This window comes from Myotis brandtii, unplaced genomic scaffold, assembly GCF_000412655.1.
Source record: "Myotis brandtii unplaced genomic scaffold, ASM41265v1 scaffold213, whole genome shotgun sequence".
Taxonomy (NCBI): domain Eukaryota; kingdom Metazoa; phylum Chordata; class Mammalia; order Chiroptera; family Vespertilionidae; genus Myotis; species Myotis brandtii.
The window spans coordinates 1,719,117-1,737,078 of NW_005357962.1; the positions used below are offsets into that span (position 1 = coordinate 1,719,117).

The 17,962-nt window shown below is 47.3% G+C and overlaps 1 protein-coding gene across 4 annotated transcripts in view; it reads right to left on the reverse strand.

Annotated features, from left to right (window-relative positions):
* DPF3 (D4, zinc and double PHD fingers, family 3) overlaps positions 1-17,962 on the reverse strand; it is a 279,416-nt gene that overhangs the window by 89,276 nt on the left and 172,178 nt on the right. For all 4 annotated transcript variants that reach the window (XR_001362031.1, XM_005865797.2, XM_014539307.1 and 1 more), the window contains exons 5-6: positions 17,345-17,440; positions 8,433-8,511 (exon numbers count right to left, since the gene is read on the reverse strand). Coding sequence is in view for 3 of the 4 variants with exons in the window: in XM_005865797.2 (XP_005865859.1) it covers positions 8,433-8,511; positions 17,345-17,440 (175 nt within the window). In the remaining variant the exon portion in view is untranslated. The remainder of the gene's footprint in view (positions 1-8,432; positions 8,512-17,344; positions 17,441-17,962) is intronic.

The following is a 17,962-nucleotide window of genomic DNA, read 5'->3' on the forward strand; positions in this document are numbered from 1 at the left end:
CTGGGGGGAAGGTAAATGGAGAAAGGTAAAAAGTCAGACCAGTTGCCCTAAGGTGTGGCAGCCCCAAAATCTTTGGAACTGGCAGCATGCTCTCTCTCAGGCTCTCCGGGTGTGTGCCTGGCATAACTGCTGCCTCCATACAGAGCTGGCTTTATCTGTGAGCCCCAAGCTCTCTGGTGTGTCTCATGGACCCTTCCCTGAGGCAGGCCCTCATCCACCTACAACAATGGTATAAGTGCTTCACTTTCTTTGGGGAAACAAACGTCCATTAATACCTGTTAGACATTCCTGGATGTCCTGCAAGTTCCCACAAACTCCTATGTCAAAATTGTGTCACTCCCCCAGGGACCTGCTTGGCATCCTAGAGAAGCACCCTGACACACCAGCCAGCAGCCCCTGACCACTCCCTCCCCTGCAGTCCTGCAGCGCTCACTGTCCACTCAATGAAAGACTGCCTGGCAGTGTGTCACCTCCCGTGCGATATCAGCCTTATCTTTCCACCTACATCAGAGTCCAAGAAAACAAGGAAAAGACGAAAGAAACATTCATGAAGCACAAGCCATGTGCAGACATCTTTATATACTCATTATTACACGTAGTTTTCCCAACCAGGGACCATCCCCACTCCACAGCTAAAGAAACGGAGACTCCAGGCCCAGGTGATTTTCTTTAAAATCCCAGATGACAAGCAGAACAGCCACAGTTTGCCCTCAGCCTTCTCACTCCAAAGCCAGCGCTCACTGTCTTTCACCCAGCTCGCTTTAACCTGGGCGGCAATGACCTGCGCCTGCTTCCCTCCAGCCCCGCCGTGATTTCAAATGAGAGAAATCAGAGGCTGTGCACCAGGCTCTTTGACCTCGAAATTCTGCTTCTAGGAAATAATCGAAGCATTATGCAAAGATCTAGCTGCAATGTTGTTTGCAATGCTGAACAAATCTGAAACTGTCTAAACATCCACAAGTGGAACATTGAGCAAACGGTGGCATTCAGTACGTAGGCACTGGATAGCCCTAAAATGTCATCATAAAAATAACTTTATTGACATGGAAAGATGTTCTTCATGTATTTTTAATGGGGGGTGGGAGGAGGGGAGAGATTAAAATGATATGTGTCATATATTGTGTGTGTGTGTTATGTGTAAACTAAAATAGTATACAACAAAACAAAATGTACATTATCTCTGAGGAGTAAGATTATGGGTGATTTTTATTTTTCCCTTTATGCTTATCTATAATTTCTGATTTTTCTGCAATGAACATATACTATTTCTATAAAATTTTTTAAATAAAAAGAACCTCTACAACTGTTAATATCTACCCTCTTCTTGGTCATCCACATCTTAATAGGAATTATTTGCCACAAAGTTCCCATCAAGTAACAGCTGGCTGAGAACAAGGTTCTAACTGGATGAGACAATAATTCGAGAGGATGTGAGTTACAGCCCAGAAGAGGCGAACCTGGGGTTGGTGGCCAATGGGCAAGATTCCTGGGAATGCTAGAGGTGGGGCCAGTGGGAGGGGGAAGGCAGGCAATGGGAGCAAAGGAAAAAGAGAAATGAGGACATCAAAGAGCAACACCAGCCCCTCCCCAGCCCTGCCTCTGGCCAGCCCTGCCAGGACATTCTGCAACCTGTGTCCATGACATGCTGGCATTTAAATATTTAAACAGACCCAGCTTCACTATAACAAACGCACTCAATCTCCAGGGATCAATCCCATGCCACAGGCCCTGCTCCACAAATCAAGTTTCTGGGGCACAGAGCCTTTCCCACCCACCCCCCACCCTCCACGCAAGGACCTGCAAGATAATAGCTGTGACAACTGAGTGATGAGCCCGGCTTCCCTTCAGTGACAAGGGCAGCCAGCCTGAAGGCCGCAGTTATTGGCTTTTCCACTGCAGCTTGAAGCTAAAAGCGCATGAGTCTTAGAGAATGTGGAGCCTAATGCCCTCAAAAAAATTTTAATAAGACTGCAATAGTCATCTGAGTCTCCCTGTGCGCTCAGGTATGGGGAAACCGAGAGGAATTTTAAGGAGGCCGCAGTCAAGCAGATTTTCTGGGACTGCCTCGGGTGCGAGCTGTGCCTGCCCCATGCACAGCCCTCCCAGCCTGCAGCTCCTCTGCGCCTGCGCAAGGCAGAGATCCTGTGATATCCCACAGTCTGACACCGTGCCTCCCGGGTGAGGAGCCTCATTGTTAAGCCACTGCCTGGGAAGAAAGGAGCCCACCGTGGAGGAAAGGAGTGTTGATCGGGAAGGTCAAAGACTCAAGAAAGGAACCTGCCTCACTGGCAAGTGAGGAAAGCGGTGCCATGGCCATTGAGGGTGGAACCAGGGCCAGACCCTGATTTCTTGGCTTTCTGCCCCGTAACCTTCCTCCCTCCAGTAAGCCAAGAAGAGCAGGAAGGGACCCCGGGCCCTATTCTGCCACTGCCCCCAACTGGACATGGTTACTGCATGGAGTTTTTAGAAGGGAGGCACTCCTGCGGAGGTCTCGGCTTCCGTCACAGGCCACACCCAGTCAGAAATGCATGTCTGTGGGGTAAGGATGGGGGAGAAGCAGGTTCTTCCTGATGCGGAGGTTGAGCGGACAGGACTCACACCTGACGTGTGAAGACAGGCCATGACTCAGAGAGAAGTCACGCTCCCAGCCTTTTGTCATTAATCTACCTAATGCCTCAGTTTGGGGCGGGGGGAGAATTTAAAAGGCTCAGAACTCTATAATCCATTCCATTCCACTGCCATTGTAATTACTGCCTGACTCCCGCTTGCCAATCTGACACCAAGAAGCCACCTGTCAACAGTGAGGCAGGCCTCACCATATAAAGCAAGCGCGCAGGGAGAACCAAACTCCAGGCAGGAGGACGCGTTCCATCCGCAGTGTGTGCGAGGTGTCCTGGGCCTGTCAGCTCCAGGCCTGGAGAGACCAGGATTCTTATCCCAGCTTTAGCATCCACCAGCTGCGTGGCCTGGGACAAATCCCTTCACCTCTCTGAGCCTCAGTTTCTTTCACAGAAAAGTGAGGTCACCTGTCCCTACCTTTTGAGGTTAGTGTGAGGCTTTACAGAAACCATGTATGTGAAATGCTTAGCCCAGTGCTCTGCACACTGTGAGCACCATCAGCAGGAGTCATCACCGTGATCAGAAAAAAACTGGGAACAAAAGACTAAGAGCTGGAGAGGATGTGGAGAAACTGGAAAACGTGCACACTGTCAGTGAGCATGCAGAACGGTGAGGCTGCTGTGGGAAGCAGTATGGAGGCTCCTCAAAAAATTAAAAATAGAACTACAATTAGACCCAGCAATCCCACTTCTGAGTATTTATTCAAAAGAACTGAAATCAGGGTCTCAAAGAGATAGTAGCACTCCTACGTTCACTGCAGCTCTATGCACAAGAGCCAGATGTGGAAACAACCTAGGTGTCCAACAGATGAATAAAAAGAAAGAAAATGAGGGATGTACATACAATGGAACTCTATTTGTCCTTTAAAAAGGGGAAATTCTTCAATATGTGACAACATGGATGAACCTTGAGAACATGGTACTAAGGGAACTATCCAATCACAGAAAAAACTAATACTGCCTGGTTCCACAGTGATGAAGTATCTTAAAAAGTCAAATTCATAGCAATAGCCCTAACCGGTTTGGCTCAGTGGATAGAGCGTCAGCCTGCGGACTCAAGGGTCCCAGGTTCGATTCCGGTCAATGACATATACCTTGGTTGAGGGCACATCCCCAGTAGGGAGTGTGCAGGAGGCAGCTCATTGATGTTTCTCTCTCATCGATGTTTCTAACTCTCTATCCCTCTCCCTTCCTCTCTGTAAAAAATCAATAAAATATATTTTTAAAAAATTCATAGCAATAAAGAGTGGAACGGGCATCAAGTTTGCATCAAGCAAGATGAATACGCTCTAGAGATCTGCTATCCAACACTGCACCTGTAGTCAACAATACATACTGTACACTCAGAAATTTGTTAAAAGGGTAAGTCTTGTGTTAAATGTTCTTTAAATTAAACATTTAAATGTTAAATGTTCCATATTAACATTAATTTTTAAGGGGGGGGAACTTCACAAACCATTCCCACTGTGCCCAGCAAAAGGGAAAATGTCTGTTTTGCTCCCCCCCAAATGGCTAAGGCTTAGCGACAAAATGTTCTTCCTCTCCCTGAATCTCATCCCATTACTACCACCTTCTTTCTTATGATGCACCTTGAACAAAGAAAATGGAAACTCAAGTCTCTCATCAGGAGTCTGCCCCAGTGATGCTAACAAAAAATGCAAGGTCAGGCACGTTAGGAAGAGAAGAGGCAAACTCTCAAAATGATTTTTTTAAAACATCCCAGTAGCCCAAACCCGAGGATTCCTTTTGTATGTCTATCTCCAGTTATCATACCACATATAAAAGGGGGCTAATGATACTATTAGGATTTAAAGCTATTAAGTTAATTAATGTCAAGTGCTGGATTGCTGAGTTAGATATGGGACTGCTGAGTTTTATATCAATGCTGAACGAATTGGAAAGATTCTAAAGAGACCAACTAAAACAGTGATGCAAGCCAGTGGCACTCTGCCTGGAGAATTCCTGGAGACTACAGAACTTCCAGATGCAAAAAGCGGGGAATAAAAAAGGGCTGAGCAGTCGGCCAGAAACCTCCGAATGCGGATGAAATAGACCAGTCATTCTGAATAGTCAGTATTCCTAAGTTCCCCCTCAGAGGCCCTCAAAAGATGCAGGGTCCTGAGCCTGCTCCCAGGGGTTCTGATGCAAGTGGTCTGGTGTGAGGCCTGGGAATCTACGTTATAATAAACATCTAGGTTATCTCTGGGCTGATGGTCCAAATCCACACTTTGACAAACATGACCACCTTTCCCACAAAGTTCTATTCAGTGGCTTTGCTTGTGGGTAATGAACACTTCTCCTTCAGCACGAGACTGAAAGGGAAGAAGTGGAACTTTAATCTTTAAGCTCGGTAAATGCTCCGGATAATTAATAGAGACTGGTTACTTGCTGGAAAATGAAGTATTCATCTACACACACACCATGGGTTGGGTAAAAAATAAATTATGTTTAGATGATTTAATGTTTCTCTGAGATGAAATAAATTCAATGGCTGAGTGAAAGGCAATAGGCAAACTATCTATCACCTGAAGTTAACGGCTAAGCTAATATTTCAACCACCTATCTTGAAAGGGAAGCTTGGGCCAAGAACATAACAGGACAACTATATTTAGAAATATAACCCAGGAAGGGTTAAATACAATCACATCTGAAAAAATGGCTATTGCTACTCCACATAAACCCGGAAGGAGGTGGTGGGGTCCAAGGTGGCCTAATATTTTCAAAAATAACTTGAAAGATGGAGTGGGGATTATGCAAATCAAACCACAGATGATGCAAAAATGGCAGCAATCAGGAATCTGTGGAGAATAAAATTTAACTATTGGGCAATGTCTTTAAAATTGCCTTTATTGAATCCTATATATTGAAGTCACATATTATTATATGTCTTTACTGAGACTCAATAGGGCCAAATGCAAAGTGATTTATGGACAAAGAAATGATCAAACGCATAAGTAGAAAAGAGCGCAACACAGAGAGGCATTCGCTACTTCTGACCGTGTGGGAGTCACGGGCACACAGTGCAATGGGGCGGTCAGATATTTCTACACTCTACGGATGTGGGTGGCGTTAAGAAGTGATGTGTAAAATAAACAAGGAAACGTGTCTGTTACTCTTTCAGCCAAACAGCCTTGGCGCTACTTCCCCTGGGAGTGCTAGAAGGAAGGGAATTGAGAGCAGGCTGTCGCAGAGGTGATGGGACGGACCCCAGGTAAACTGAGAACACAAGGAGAGGTTAGGAGCGCCTCCAGAACAAAATGCTCAGTGTACCTGTTTGATGGGGAAAGATGCACAAAAGATAAGGGAGCCTATAGAAGAGAAACATTTGTTTCAGTTCCTATTAAGGAGAAACAATCATTCCAAGCGCTATTAGAAGCATGGAAGAAAGGTCAGCTTATGGTAACACCATCCCTGGGGAATTCAAGGAGGTGACCAGACACCTCTCTACTTAGGATGCATTAGAGATTATTAAAAGCATTCCTTGCTGAGTACTGGGGTGCAGAGTGGGCCTCATGACCTCTCCAAAGGTCATTCCTATCCCAAAGGATCACATGTCTGAAGGGCACCAGATAAAAATAAAGTCTATTAATCACTGAGCTGCCACACAATTTCCTAAGAGACCCAGAAAGAGAAGGGCAATCCAGGGTGGACCTTACTCCCCTGACAGAGGAAAGGGAGGCAGTGCCTGTGCAGGCAGAGCCAAGAAGTCCGACAGGGAGACTTCCAGAAAGCCCACATCAGGCCTGTAATCAGGCCTCCAAGTTCCACAGCATAAACAGAAGGAGGAAAAGACCCGGTGGGGAGGGAACAGCAAAAGCAAATGGCACTGAGAGCCCTACACAAAGCCACCGGAGCTGGGGGAGAGGGTGTGATGCAAGCACTTTGTTCAGAGAGAGGGCCGGGCAAGAGAGGGACACCACGAGGGCGCTTTGTGGAGGCAGATGACAAAGGAGTGAGGAGAGGGGCTGAGAGTAGGTGAAGGACACATGGTGTGTCTGGGAATATATGGGCCTATCATTGGCTGAGAACCCGATGAAAGGTGTAGTGATCGAGCAAAAAGTAATTCCACTATCTATGGCAGCACAAAAATCACGTAATAAAAATAAAGTTTTTAAAAGAGGAAGCACAAGGCAAAGCCCCAGTTCCAAAGCAGCTGCTGGCACTCTTGTTGGCAACTTGCTGGCACCGTCGGAAAGCCCGTTCTGGGGGGGCCTGAGGACCTCCCCAGGGCCAGCTAGGGCTTTGATAAACCCCATTTAGGAGGTAAGACCCAGGCCAAAGCAGGCACCTCCTGGTATGGCAAGAAGGATCAGGCCCCAGGCCCTGCTCTCCCCTCATCCTAAAATGGAGTTGCTTTGGGATAGAGATGTTACCTGCAGTTGTGTCACAAATGTCATCTGCACGGTGTGTTAAGAAGCCAAGTGGATTAACCGAAGAACTTATAAACTAGTGCATATATGTGTAACCCATGGACACAGACCATAGTGCGGTGCAGGCCTGGGGGTGGGGTGGGCAGACCTGAGGTGGAGCGGGGGGCATCTGTAATACTTTCAACAATAAAGATAAATTTTAAAAAAACTAAGCCGAGTAAGGGTCATGGAGTTGGTCTTCTAGCAAAATGTTCTCCAACCAGCTGTCACCTCACTGGCCACAGAAAAACTTCTTGAAATCAAGAGTCCAGCGAAGAAGGAGGGGCCGAGTAAGGGTCATGGGGTTGGTCTTCTAGCAAAATATTCTCCAACCAGCTGTCACCTCACTGGCCACAGAACAACTTCTTGAAATCAAGAGTCCAGCGAAGAAGGAGGGAAATGGCACCACCTCCAAAGTACCCGCTAAGCCCCATCTTCCCAGTTCTCCCCCTGCTCTCACAGAGACTGCAAACGCTGGCGAGATGGGCGGGACGCCGGGAGGGACCGCTGCACCAGGACCCTGCCTCAGCCACTTGGCTGCTATTCTTACCGCAGCACCCTGTGGCAGAGCTCGGCATCCTCAGAGAGAGGAGAGATGGAAGGGAAGATGGTCAGGGAATGCGGCTTTGAGTGCTGCCCTTGCCATGGAGTGAGCAGATGGTGCTCGATACAGTGAGAAGATAACTAGGGCAGGGATTTTAAACCCACCATCCAATGCTCTGGCAGGTGAGAAAGACAAAAGCCCTCCAGCTGACAGCAAAGCCTCTACCTCGGACACCAGTCCCTGGTCCACCCACCACCACTGCCCCCGGCACTCTCTCGCCCCAGCTCTGCCTGCAGACCCCACACCCAGGAGCCAGCAGCCGCTTGTCCAAAAGATATTTCTGAATCAGGCAAGAAAGGCTGGAGATGGATCAAGGGCCATTTATTAACTAAGTGATCATCAGAGAAAGAGTCATAACTTGCCCTATGTAGGACAGGAGGAAGAGAAAAGGGAAATTAAAGGGAAACAAATGACAAACCAAGATAAATTTAAAACCAAGTACTTTTGTTGGAGGATTCTGAGTTATGCTTTTGTTTGTAATTCTCTGAAGTAGAGAATGAAATAGGGATCTGAAGGAGACAGAGTGAAAGAGACAGAGAAAAGCTACAAAGAAGGGAAGGGTACGCCAGAGAGAGGAGCACAGCACCCAAGGCCTCCCACTTGCTCTCCTCAGGCAGAAACATGAGGGCAGAGAGGAGGTGGTGACTGAGGGGAGCTGCAGGCATGGGAGCTGGAGCGCAGGCCCCAGAGGAGGAGCCAGCAAGCCTGGGCTGGGGGCTGACAGGCAGGGAAGCACAGGAATGGTGGGGACAGGGGTAAGGGCAGGGGCAGGAGAATGAAGGCGGTGTCGCCTGTACTTACTGTCACAGACGTAAGGTTTGTCGTGGTCTTCCTGAGAGGCGGGGTCATGCCTCCTCCTGCCACCAGCAGAGCCACGGGCCTGGGGAGACATGGGATATCATGATGCTTGTTATTCTGGTCATCACCACAGGCCCTGAGCATGTACTGTGAGGTCCCGAGTGCTTCACCTGCAGCTCCTCGTTCCCTTTCACCACATTTGTGCCCATGCCAACCCCCTTTCACAGGCCAGGAGACTAAGACCCAGAGAAGTGAGCTAACTTACCCCAAATCGCTCAGCTACTCACAAATCCCAGAGGGAGACACTACTATGGGCTCCACTTAACAGATCAGGAGACTGAGGCAACTGGAGAGGGTAGGCAGCTTGTGTAAGGCCACTCAGCTACTAAGTGCAGAGCCAGGACATTAACTCAGGACAGTCCCGCTGCAAAGCCTCTACTGACCAAGTGTCCTTACTCTCCTGTTGCTAGTAGGACCTCTTCCTCCAACTCCTTAGCCTTGCAGCTCTGTTGCTACCAAATGGAGATGCCAACTGGCTCCCCTCAGCTGGCCAGATGATGGGCGTGTTGGAGCAAGTAGCATAATTACCGTTATCAGGCCAAGCCCCTTTGTTCACACTCCCCCACTCAGGTCTCTCAAGAGCCAGCCAGGCCTGGCATCAGGGCACAGGGCATGAGCCCGGCTCAGCCAACTCCAGAGGGGCGGGCTTCAGCTGAGGCCTCCCTGTGTGGTCTGCCGTGAGCCTCCGGCCAGTGACAGAAACCTTGGCTGCTCATGGCCTCCTGAAGCTGGACCGCTGATACCAGCACCCGTGTGCACCTCCAGAAAGAGTCGGCATAGCCTGGGCAGGGGCGGGATGAGCTCGACCTCGAGGCAAGAAGAGACCGGCTAGGGAGCAGCTCTGCGGCCCCGGGACAGTAGCTGCAAGAATGCAGCAAGGTTTATTTTTAAAACTTGAAAAGTCCCACACTGGTCACGTGTGTAGCACCCTAGCCTCCTCAGGGTCATTCTCTGGTAATGAGTAGCAGTAAACTCCCAACCAGGAAAGGGCCTGCCGGGTCTTTGGGGACGGAGAGAAAGACACAGCAGATGAGACGTAAAATGGCAGCAACCTGGAATGCAGGGAAGATGGGGCAGTCCCAGGGGCCTGGCCCGGAAAAGTAGCCCTGAGGACTTCAGGGTCAAAAGGCCTGAGATGGTTGCTTGTGTATGCATGCTCACTCTCTTTCTCCCCCCCACTCCATCTCTCTCTCTCTCTCTCTTTCTCTCTCTCTCTCTCTCTCCTAACCACACACACACACACACACTTCACAATCAACACCCCCTGGCAAGCAAATTACAAAATCCCACCCCCCTCCTCCCTCCCTTCCACTGCTCTTTCCCTCCCTTTGCCTCCCAGCCCCTCACCCCTATACACATGACAGCCAGCAACCCCCTCCCCTCGCCCTCATTACTCAATTGACCCAAAGAGGGAGCTGTGAGGTGCACTGGCAGTCACCCTGAGGCACTGACAGGCTTCCCAGCCTGCCCATGACACGGAGGGTGGTTACCCTCAGCTGCCCTTGCCCACCCCCACCCCACCCCCCACCCCCACACACACACCCTCGGTGAAGCCAGGGACAACTTGACGTGTGCAGCCCGCAGCCGTCACAGACGCCTGGGAGTAGGTGAAAGCAAGTCAGGCAGAATGACGAGGCAGCAGCAGTCCCAAGGAAGGGGCGCTTAGGGACTAAAAATACCGGCAGGTACAGGAGGCGCTTTGCGGAACTGGAGGCTCAGAGGGGAAGGGGAGGGCCCGGCTGAGAGCCAGGGTTTCATTTCACTCTTCAGGGCTGACCAGCCAGGTGACTACAGGTTCCCACACTCTCCCTGCACCTCAGTTTCCTCAAATGCAAAAAGGGGGGGGGGTCATAGCTATAGAACACTGAGGGTACATGCCAGGGATTCTTCCTGGCAGTAGCTCTCTAGTCTCCCAGAATAGCTCAAGCTTGGAAACTCAGAATCCTACTTATCTTATTCAAATGCCACCTCCTCAAAGAAGCCCTCCCTGATCAACTTATTTTTTAATATATTTTTATTGATTTGAGAGAGAAATAGAAACATCAATAATGAGAGAATCATGGATTGGCTGCCTCCTGCACACACACATTGGGGATCGAGCCCATAACCCACGCATGTGTCCTGACCGGAAATCGAACTATGACCCCCTGGTTCATAGGTCGATGCTCAACCACTGAGCTATGCCAGCTGGGCTCCCTGATCAACTTCTGTTCACTCGTACCCTCTCCATCGTTCTCTTTCCCCATCTTGCTTTCTGTTTTATCCCACATTTAACATTGTCTGACATCCTATCACACACGTGTTGGTGTACTTGATTTTCTTGTCACCCCCATATGAGGGTGGAGCACATGTCTATTTTGGCCACAACTGTCCTTGGAACCTGGCATGGGGCCAGTCATTCAAGAAGCACTTAATAAACACTTGCTGAAGAAATGAATCAATCAATCCGTGGGTGGATCAGTATGTCCATCATCTTTGGTTCTTCTCTTTTATCCTCTATATCTATGTGCTATTGTTCCTTCCTTCAAAGGTCATCTTAGGCTTTGCATTTCCCATCTAGTCCACATTTAATCCAGGAGCTCATCAACTGACCTCCACACTGCTCAAAGAACCCACAAGCTGGGGTTCTACCTCTGCATTGCCCTACCCAATCCATCCTGTATGACTCCTAGACCAATTAGACAAAAGGAGTGAAGGGCCTGGCCAGTGTTGCTCAGTGGTTGAGCATCGATCCATGAACCAGGAGGTCACAGTTCAATTCCCTATCAGGGCACATGTCTGGCTTTGAGGCTCAATAGCCAGTAGGGGTCATGCAGGAGGCAGCAGATCAGTGATCTCTCTCATAATTGATATTTCTATCCCTCTTTCCCTCTCCCTTCTTCTCTCTGAAATCAATAAAAACATTTTTTTTAAAAAGGGAGTGAAGGACAGGAACCCATGGCCATTCATTCATTGCCATCTAAAACCCACTGACATCCAATGGTGACTTAATGCCAATGCCCCTAGGTTCACCTCAAGCTCACGCCTTTATTTTTAATGATGCCTGTCTTGGACCTGCCTCTCTCCCCATCCCCATCTGATCCATGCTTTAGCCCTGCTAACATTCTACTCCTACAAGAATATTCTTCTTGCCACATTGATGAGTAAAAACAACATCAGCTTTAATGTCAGACACAGGTTTAAATACCAGCCATGTGTCTTTGGACAAGTTACTTCTCTAAGCTTTACCTTTCTTAACTGTAAAATGGGCATAGCAACATCTCTACTGCAGGGTTGCTGAAAAAGAACTAAGGGTGTGTGAAACCACAGAGGATAGTGCTACGTCTACAGGAAGTGCTCAACAAATTATTTCCCCTCGCTGCCCAAGTTGATCTCTCTCTTTCCTCTGAACTCTCACTGCATTTGGTTAGTGCACAGTCAAAAGCCTGTGCTTTCTAATTGTATCATGGCTGTTGCTATTTTCTCCTCAATTTAATTCCAACATCCTTGAGAGCAAAGATGCATTTCATACTTTATTATGCATCCCCAACACTTAGCACTATGGCATCTGAAGCGCTTTCACATATACTACTTCATTTAATTCCTACAATAACCTACGAATTAGAGCAAATACTATTATTCCCATTTGGCACTTGATAAAACAGGTCCAGGGAGGGTTCACAACTTGTCCTTAGTCTGAGAGCCAGTAGAAGAAACAGGACCAAGGTTTCCAGACTCTGCTATAGAAAACTTTGAAGCTGATTACCCAAAAGAAACCAGTTCTCCCTCTCTGAGACGTGCCCACCCCACTCCACTCCATTTCTCATTCACACACCGGTAGGCCATGGCAGCCATGACTGCACCACATGGCGCTGCTCTGTCTGGCCACAGCTGATTGGCTGGCTCAGGAGTGGACATCTGACCAGAGCAGATTCTAGTTCCAAAGAACTTGGAATTGGGAAACAGTTGGTTAGTACAGACAGCTGACCTAGGGACCTATCAGTGCAGGAGCCATGGCGGTCATGTGCATGGAGAGACAGAAAAGGCAGTTGTGCGAGAGAAGAATGAAGAAGTAGAGGCCAGAAGCTTCCAGAGTGCTTTACTCTTTCCCAGTCCCGAATCCCTGCCACTCTCTTGCCCTTCCTGAGGTTTCAATCTTCATTGCTCAAAGTTGGAGCAATATCCCAGCGGCTTTTCAAATACTTCCCATTTTTGCTTAAGCTGTTAAATGTCTTACAAGTTAAAGGCCCTTGACTGGGACAGACTCAGAGAGCTAGTTCCTCTATACCAGTTGTTTTCAAATAGTATCTCAAGAAATCCTGGGGATCCCTGAGACTCTTTCAGGGGGTCTTCAATGTCAAAAATATTTTGTAATAGTACTAAACGTCTTTGAAATTTTTCACTCTCATTCCCTCACAAGCGCACAGTGGAGTTTTAGAGGCCACAGGACATGATGAGGTCATCACTGTGTGCTTGTGAATACTTACATTTAACACTTTTTCTGTTTTGATAAGTAGCACTAGTTATAACCTATCATAACAATAGCTTTTGGGGGGTCCCTCAGTTATTTTCAAGTAAAGAGCTCCTGAGACACCCCCCCAAAAAAAATTGAGAACCACTGCTCTATCTCATGGCTATTTAAAGTGTGGTCCTCAGACCAGCAGCACTGACATCATCAGCCCGGAGCTTGTAGACCAGGCAAGATCTGAGTCCCCACCTCCAAGACCAACTGCATCATAATTTGCAGCTTAGTAAGATCACCACATGCTTCGTATGCACATTAAAGTTTGAGAAGCACTGAACTATACCACAATGCATCAATAAATACTTACTGATTGACTGATCTACTTATTGATAACATGGATGATTCCCAAGAATTTTATGAATTTTAAAGAGCTTAGATTTCTTGGAGTAAAGTTACCACGAACACAATCGTTAATTGTTGGGTCCAAATTTCATTCACCCTTCAGGGAATCTCCATTGTCAGAACTCTGAGCGTTGTGCTCCCTTTGCTTGTACCCTCCTAATAATATCTAGCCTTTTATTAAGCACTCAAAATCGGCTGTGTATTTTAATGATGAAGAAACTGAAACTCAAGAGTACATATATAATTTGGTCATGGTCACAGAGGTTACATAATTCACCCAAAGTCTAGTAAGTGGTGGGGCTGGGATTTGAACTCGTGGTTCAAACAAGACAGAGGCTGTTCTTGTAAACACTACCTTAGGCCTGGCTTCCTCAATGAGCACACAAAGCACCCGGGGTCTCAGTAAAGGACAGACTCTCATCCAGCCCATCTAGGGTGAAGTGTGGGGTCCTGCATTTCTCACAGTCTCCCAGGTAATACTGATGCTGAGATGCATGGCCTTAAGCTGCCTTTCAGTCCTGGCAACAGAAATGGGTGCGACTGTTCTCCAGGAGCCAACAGCAGCTTAAACACAACACTGTAAAGGATGACTTAATTGAGCAGCTTCATACACTTATTCCAGCCCAGATAGGCCCGCCTACACTCATCAGGGTCCTCCCACCATGGGTGACAGGTCCACAATGTCACTGCACAATGTAGAGCCATTCAACTGCCCCTTGGCCATCATAAGGTGGTCCCGGTGCTGGTCTAGGCCCCATCCAGCCCCAGACCTTCTCTCAGCTCCCACAAGCTGAAATATGACTGTTCTTTCTTTTCCCATCATTCAATCATTCATTCAAAAAAATGGTCACTGGCCACATGCTAGGGACTGGGCCACACATGACCCAGTGGAAAAACCACAGAGTATGTTCAAATCCTGACTTCTTCCTTACTAGGTTGGATGACCTTGAGCAAGTTACTTAACCTCTCTGGAAATAATAATATCAACTTATGGCAGCCGTGGGCAAACTACGGCCCGCGGGCCGGATCCGGCCCATTTGAAATGAATAAAAATAAAAAAATTAAAAAAAGACCGTACCCTTTTATGTAATGATGTTTACTTTGAATTTATATTAGTTCACACAAACACTCCATCCATGCTTTTGTTCCGGCCCTCCGGTCCAGTTTAAGAACCCATTGTGGCCCTCGAGTCAAAAAGTTTGCCCACCCCTGACTTATGGGAATGGAAGAAGCAGTGCTGGCCAATAGAAATACAATGCAAGCCATACATATCATCTTAAGTTTTCCAGTAGACACATCTTACTTTTTTTTAAGTAAAAAGATAAATAGGTGCAATTAATTTTAGTAACACATTTTACTTAACCTAACATAGCCAACATATTATCATTTCAATATGGAATCAATAAAAAATATGAAGATGTTCTGCATTCTTTTCGTACTATGTCTTCGAAATCTGGTGTGTATTTTACACTTGCAGCACATTTCAGTTTGAACCAGCAACATTGTACGTGCTCACAGCCACAGTGGCCAGTGCAGGAGATGAAGTTTGAAGTGCTCGGTCATCACTCCCCATATGTCAGCTCGTACTGTAACTAGCCCATCACAGTGTCTGGTATACAGTAAGTACAGTAAGTAAAAATGGCTGCTGCTGCTGCTACTGCTAATGTTCCTACCAAAACCCCCTACTCATATTCAATGACTGTGAGTTCAATCATTGATGTTTAGGTTGGGAATGGAGAAGATGTGAAGACCATTCTCCTTCCACAATCGACTCGCCTGAGTTTGGTTTGGGCTGAGGGAAGGGAAGGAAGCAGGCTTGGAGGTGACACACAGCTCTTGAAGCTCACAAAAAGCCCAGAAATTCTACGTTCTAAAGCCTCCTTCAATGATAGAATCAGATATTCATTATTTTGCAACCTCCAATGAACTCATGGGTCGAGGCAAGTTCATCAGTGGCTGCTAAAACAATTAGTTGAAAACTCAATGGAGAGCTTATAAAAAGAGATCAGGCTGACAACACCCAAATCCACCTATCAATCTTAGCACCACCAGAAGCAGAACACCTAGACAACATGCGCCTCCGGATGTGATGCAATAAGATGCATACATCACACCTGGGAAAGATTCTTGCCCCACCAAAAAAAATATCTATACACATAAATATCCTGAATCTAACCAACTCTCTAATCAAACCACCAGTTTTCAGGAAATAAAGAGGACAGAGGAATACTTTAAATAGTATCAGTCTGCCAACTCTAGAATGTGAGAAATTCCTCAAGATCAACCACCCAACTTCTTCAACAAATAAATGGCATGGAGAAAAAAACACATGTGTGTGGGAGGGTATAGCAGAGAAAAGTCATCAGAGACTTGATAGTAGATATTAGAATAGTTGTTCTTTTTATTGGGTATGATAGTGATATGTTAGAGATATACACTGAGGTATATGCAGGTTAAATGATAAAATGTCTAGGAATTGCTTTCAAATATTTCACACATAAAAAAAGAACATGCTAGCCCTGGCCAGTGTGCTCAGTGGTTACAGCATCGGCCCACAGACCAAAGGGTTGAGGGTCTGATTCCCAGTCAGGGGCACATACCTGGATTGCCAGTTCAATGTCTCTCTCACATTGATGTTTCTCCCTTTCTCTCTCGCCCTCCTCCCCTCCCCTCCCTTCTCCTCTCTCTAAAAAGCAATGGGGAAAAAATATCCTCGAATATTTTTTTTAAATAAAATAAAACATGCAAACCAAGAAAAAGTGAAAGAAAAGAACAGATATAACAAGAGTGTCAAAAGGTGATCATAGCTGAAGCGGGATGCCAACTCTATAAGGTATGCAGCATCAAAGGGCTGCCCTCCCCAGACTCGGAAAGTCCGGCTTCTGTCAACAGGTTGGAGCGATTCAGCTCAGTGTGGGCACAGCTGGAGCACTTGTACCAGTGACCTATCATTATGATACAGCTTTCCAGGCCCCATCTCAGACCTCCCAAAGCAGAACTTCTGGGGTTGGGTACTGGGGACCTACATTCTGAAAGGCTTTGTTGGTGGGTCTGCTGTATACTAAGGCACAGGAACCACATAGAGAGGTATGCCCATAATTTGCACTAGATCAAAACCCACGGAGCACCCAGGACTAGCCTCTTGTCCATGAAAAACATAGGGTCCTGCCTGCAGCCTGAAGGAGCCAGACAGGACTAAGAGTACATTCTCTAGATGAAGAGCAGCGGTTTACCCCCAGAGGTCCTCTGCACCTGGTTACTGTCAGATGCCCTTGCAGACCCATGAAGATGACCACAAAAGGCCCCTTAGGGCTTGAACATGAGCACTGTGGAGGACCAACCTGAATACCTGAGTTTGGTTTGGTTCCCTCCCCTTAAGAGCCATTCTCATATTTTTATTCCTTCCACCACAGAATTCCCCTCTGCCTTTCTCCAGGTTTCTGGTGCTTTTTTTTTTTTTTTTTTTTCTTTTTGCCACATCCCACCAGCCTCCAAAGCCCAGGCCATACCTGCTTGGGAACCACCAGCTGTGGGCCTACTTTCTGCCTAATGAAACACACCCCAAAGCAGGTGTCCTGACCCTGTCATTCTGGGGCAGCCCCAACCGGGGAAGGGGGGGGGGGGGTGCAGGAAACTTTCAGCCTTCTTTCATGGCCAAGAAACAGGGACAACTATCACATTTTCCTTGTTCTCCACCCTCCCTCTGTTCCCACCCCCAACCTCCCCTAAGCCTCAGCATCCCCCTCCCCTCGGGGCACCCTCTGCCTTTTCTCCCTCTTGCCAGCCCTAAACTCTTGCAGGCTATCACCCAGGATCAGAGCCCTCTGGTGTTTTCCACTCCGGGAATTCTGCAAGAAGACCATGGATGTTCTCTCTCTCTCTCTCTCTCTCTCTCTCTCTCTCTCTCTCTCTCTCCCCCTCTCCCTCCCTCCCTCCCTCCCTCCCTCCCTAGTTGCAGTGGGACCTCGCCTCCCTGATTTCTCTCATCCCTCCTGGCATCCCAGCTTACCCGTCCTCTGGTCCTGTTCTTTCGCTTGGGAATATCCTCTTCTAAATCCTCTTCTTCATTTCCTTCTTCTACATTTTCATCATTTTCCAAGACTCTCTGAAATGACAAGAAAATAAAGAGGAGTTAAGAAATAAAATGCAAAGGAGAAAACAAATCAAGGGTAATTTGGGGGGTGTCCCATTTTGCTGTGTTTTAACAAAGTGAAGACGCTGCCCAGAGTGAGCGCTTGGCAATAGCAATTCTCTTTCAAACCCCTGGGCCCCTTCTAGTCAAATCCTCCTAGAACACTGAACTTTTACAACTCTTTCTGACAAAGATGTGTTTTTCAAAAGAAAATACTCTGCAAAAAAGACCCCAAATAGCCACAGCAATCCTGAGAAAGAAGAACAAAGTTGGAGGGATCACAATCCCAGATATCAAGCTATCCTACAAAGCCACGGTTCTCAAAACTGCCTGGTACTGGCACAAGAACAGACATATAGACCAATGGAACAGAACAGAGAACCCAGAAATAGACTCAAGCCATTATAATCAATTAATATTTGACAAAGGAGGCAAGAGCATACAATGGAGTCAAGACAGTCTCTTCAATAAATGGTGCTGGGAAAATTGGACAGA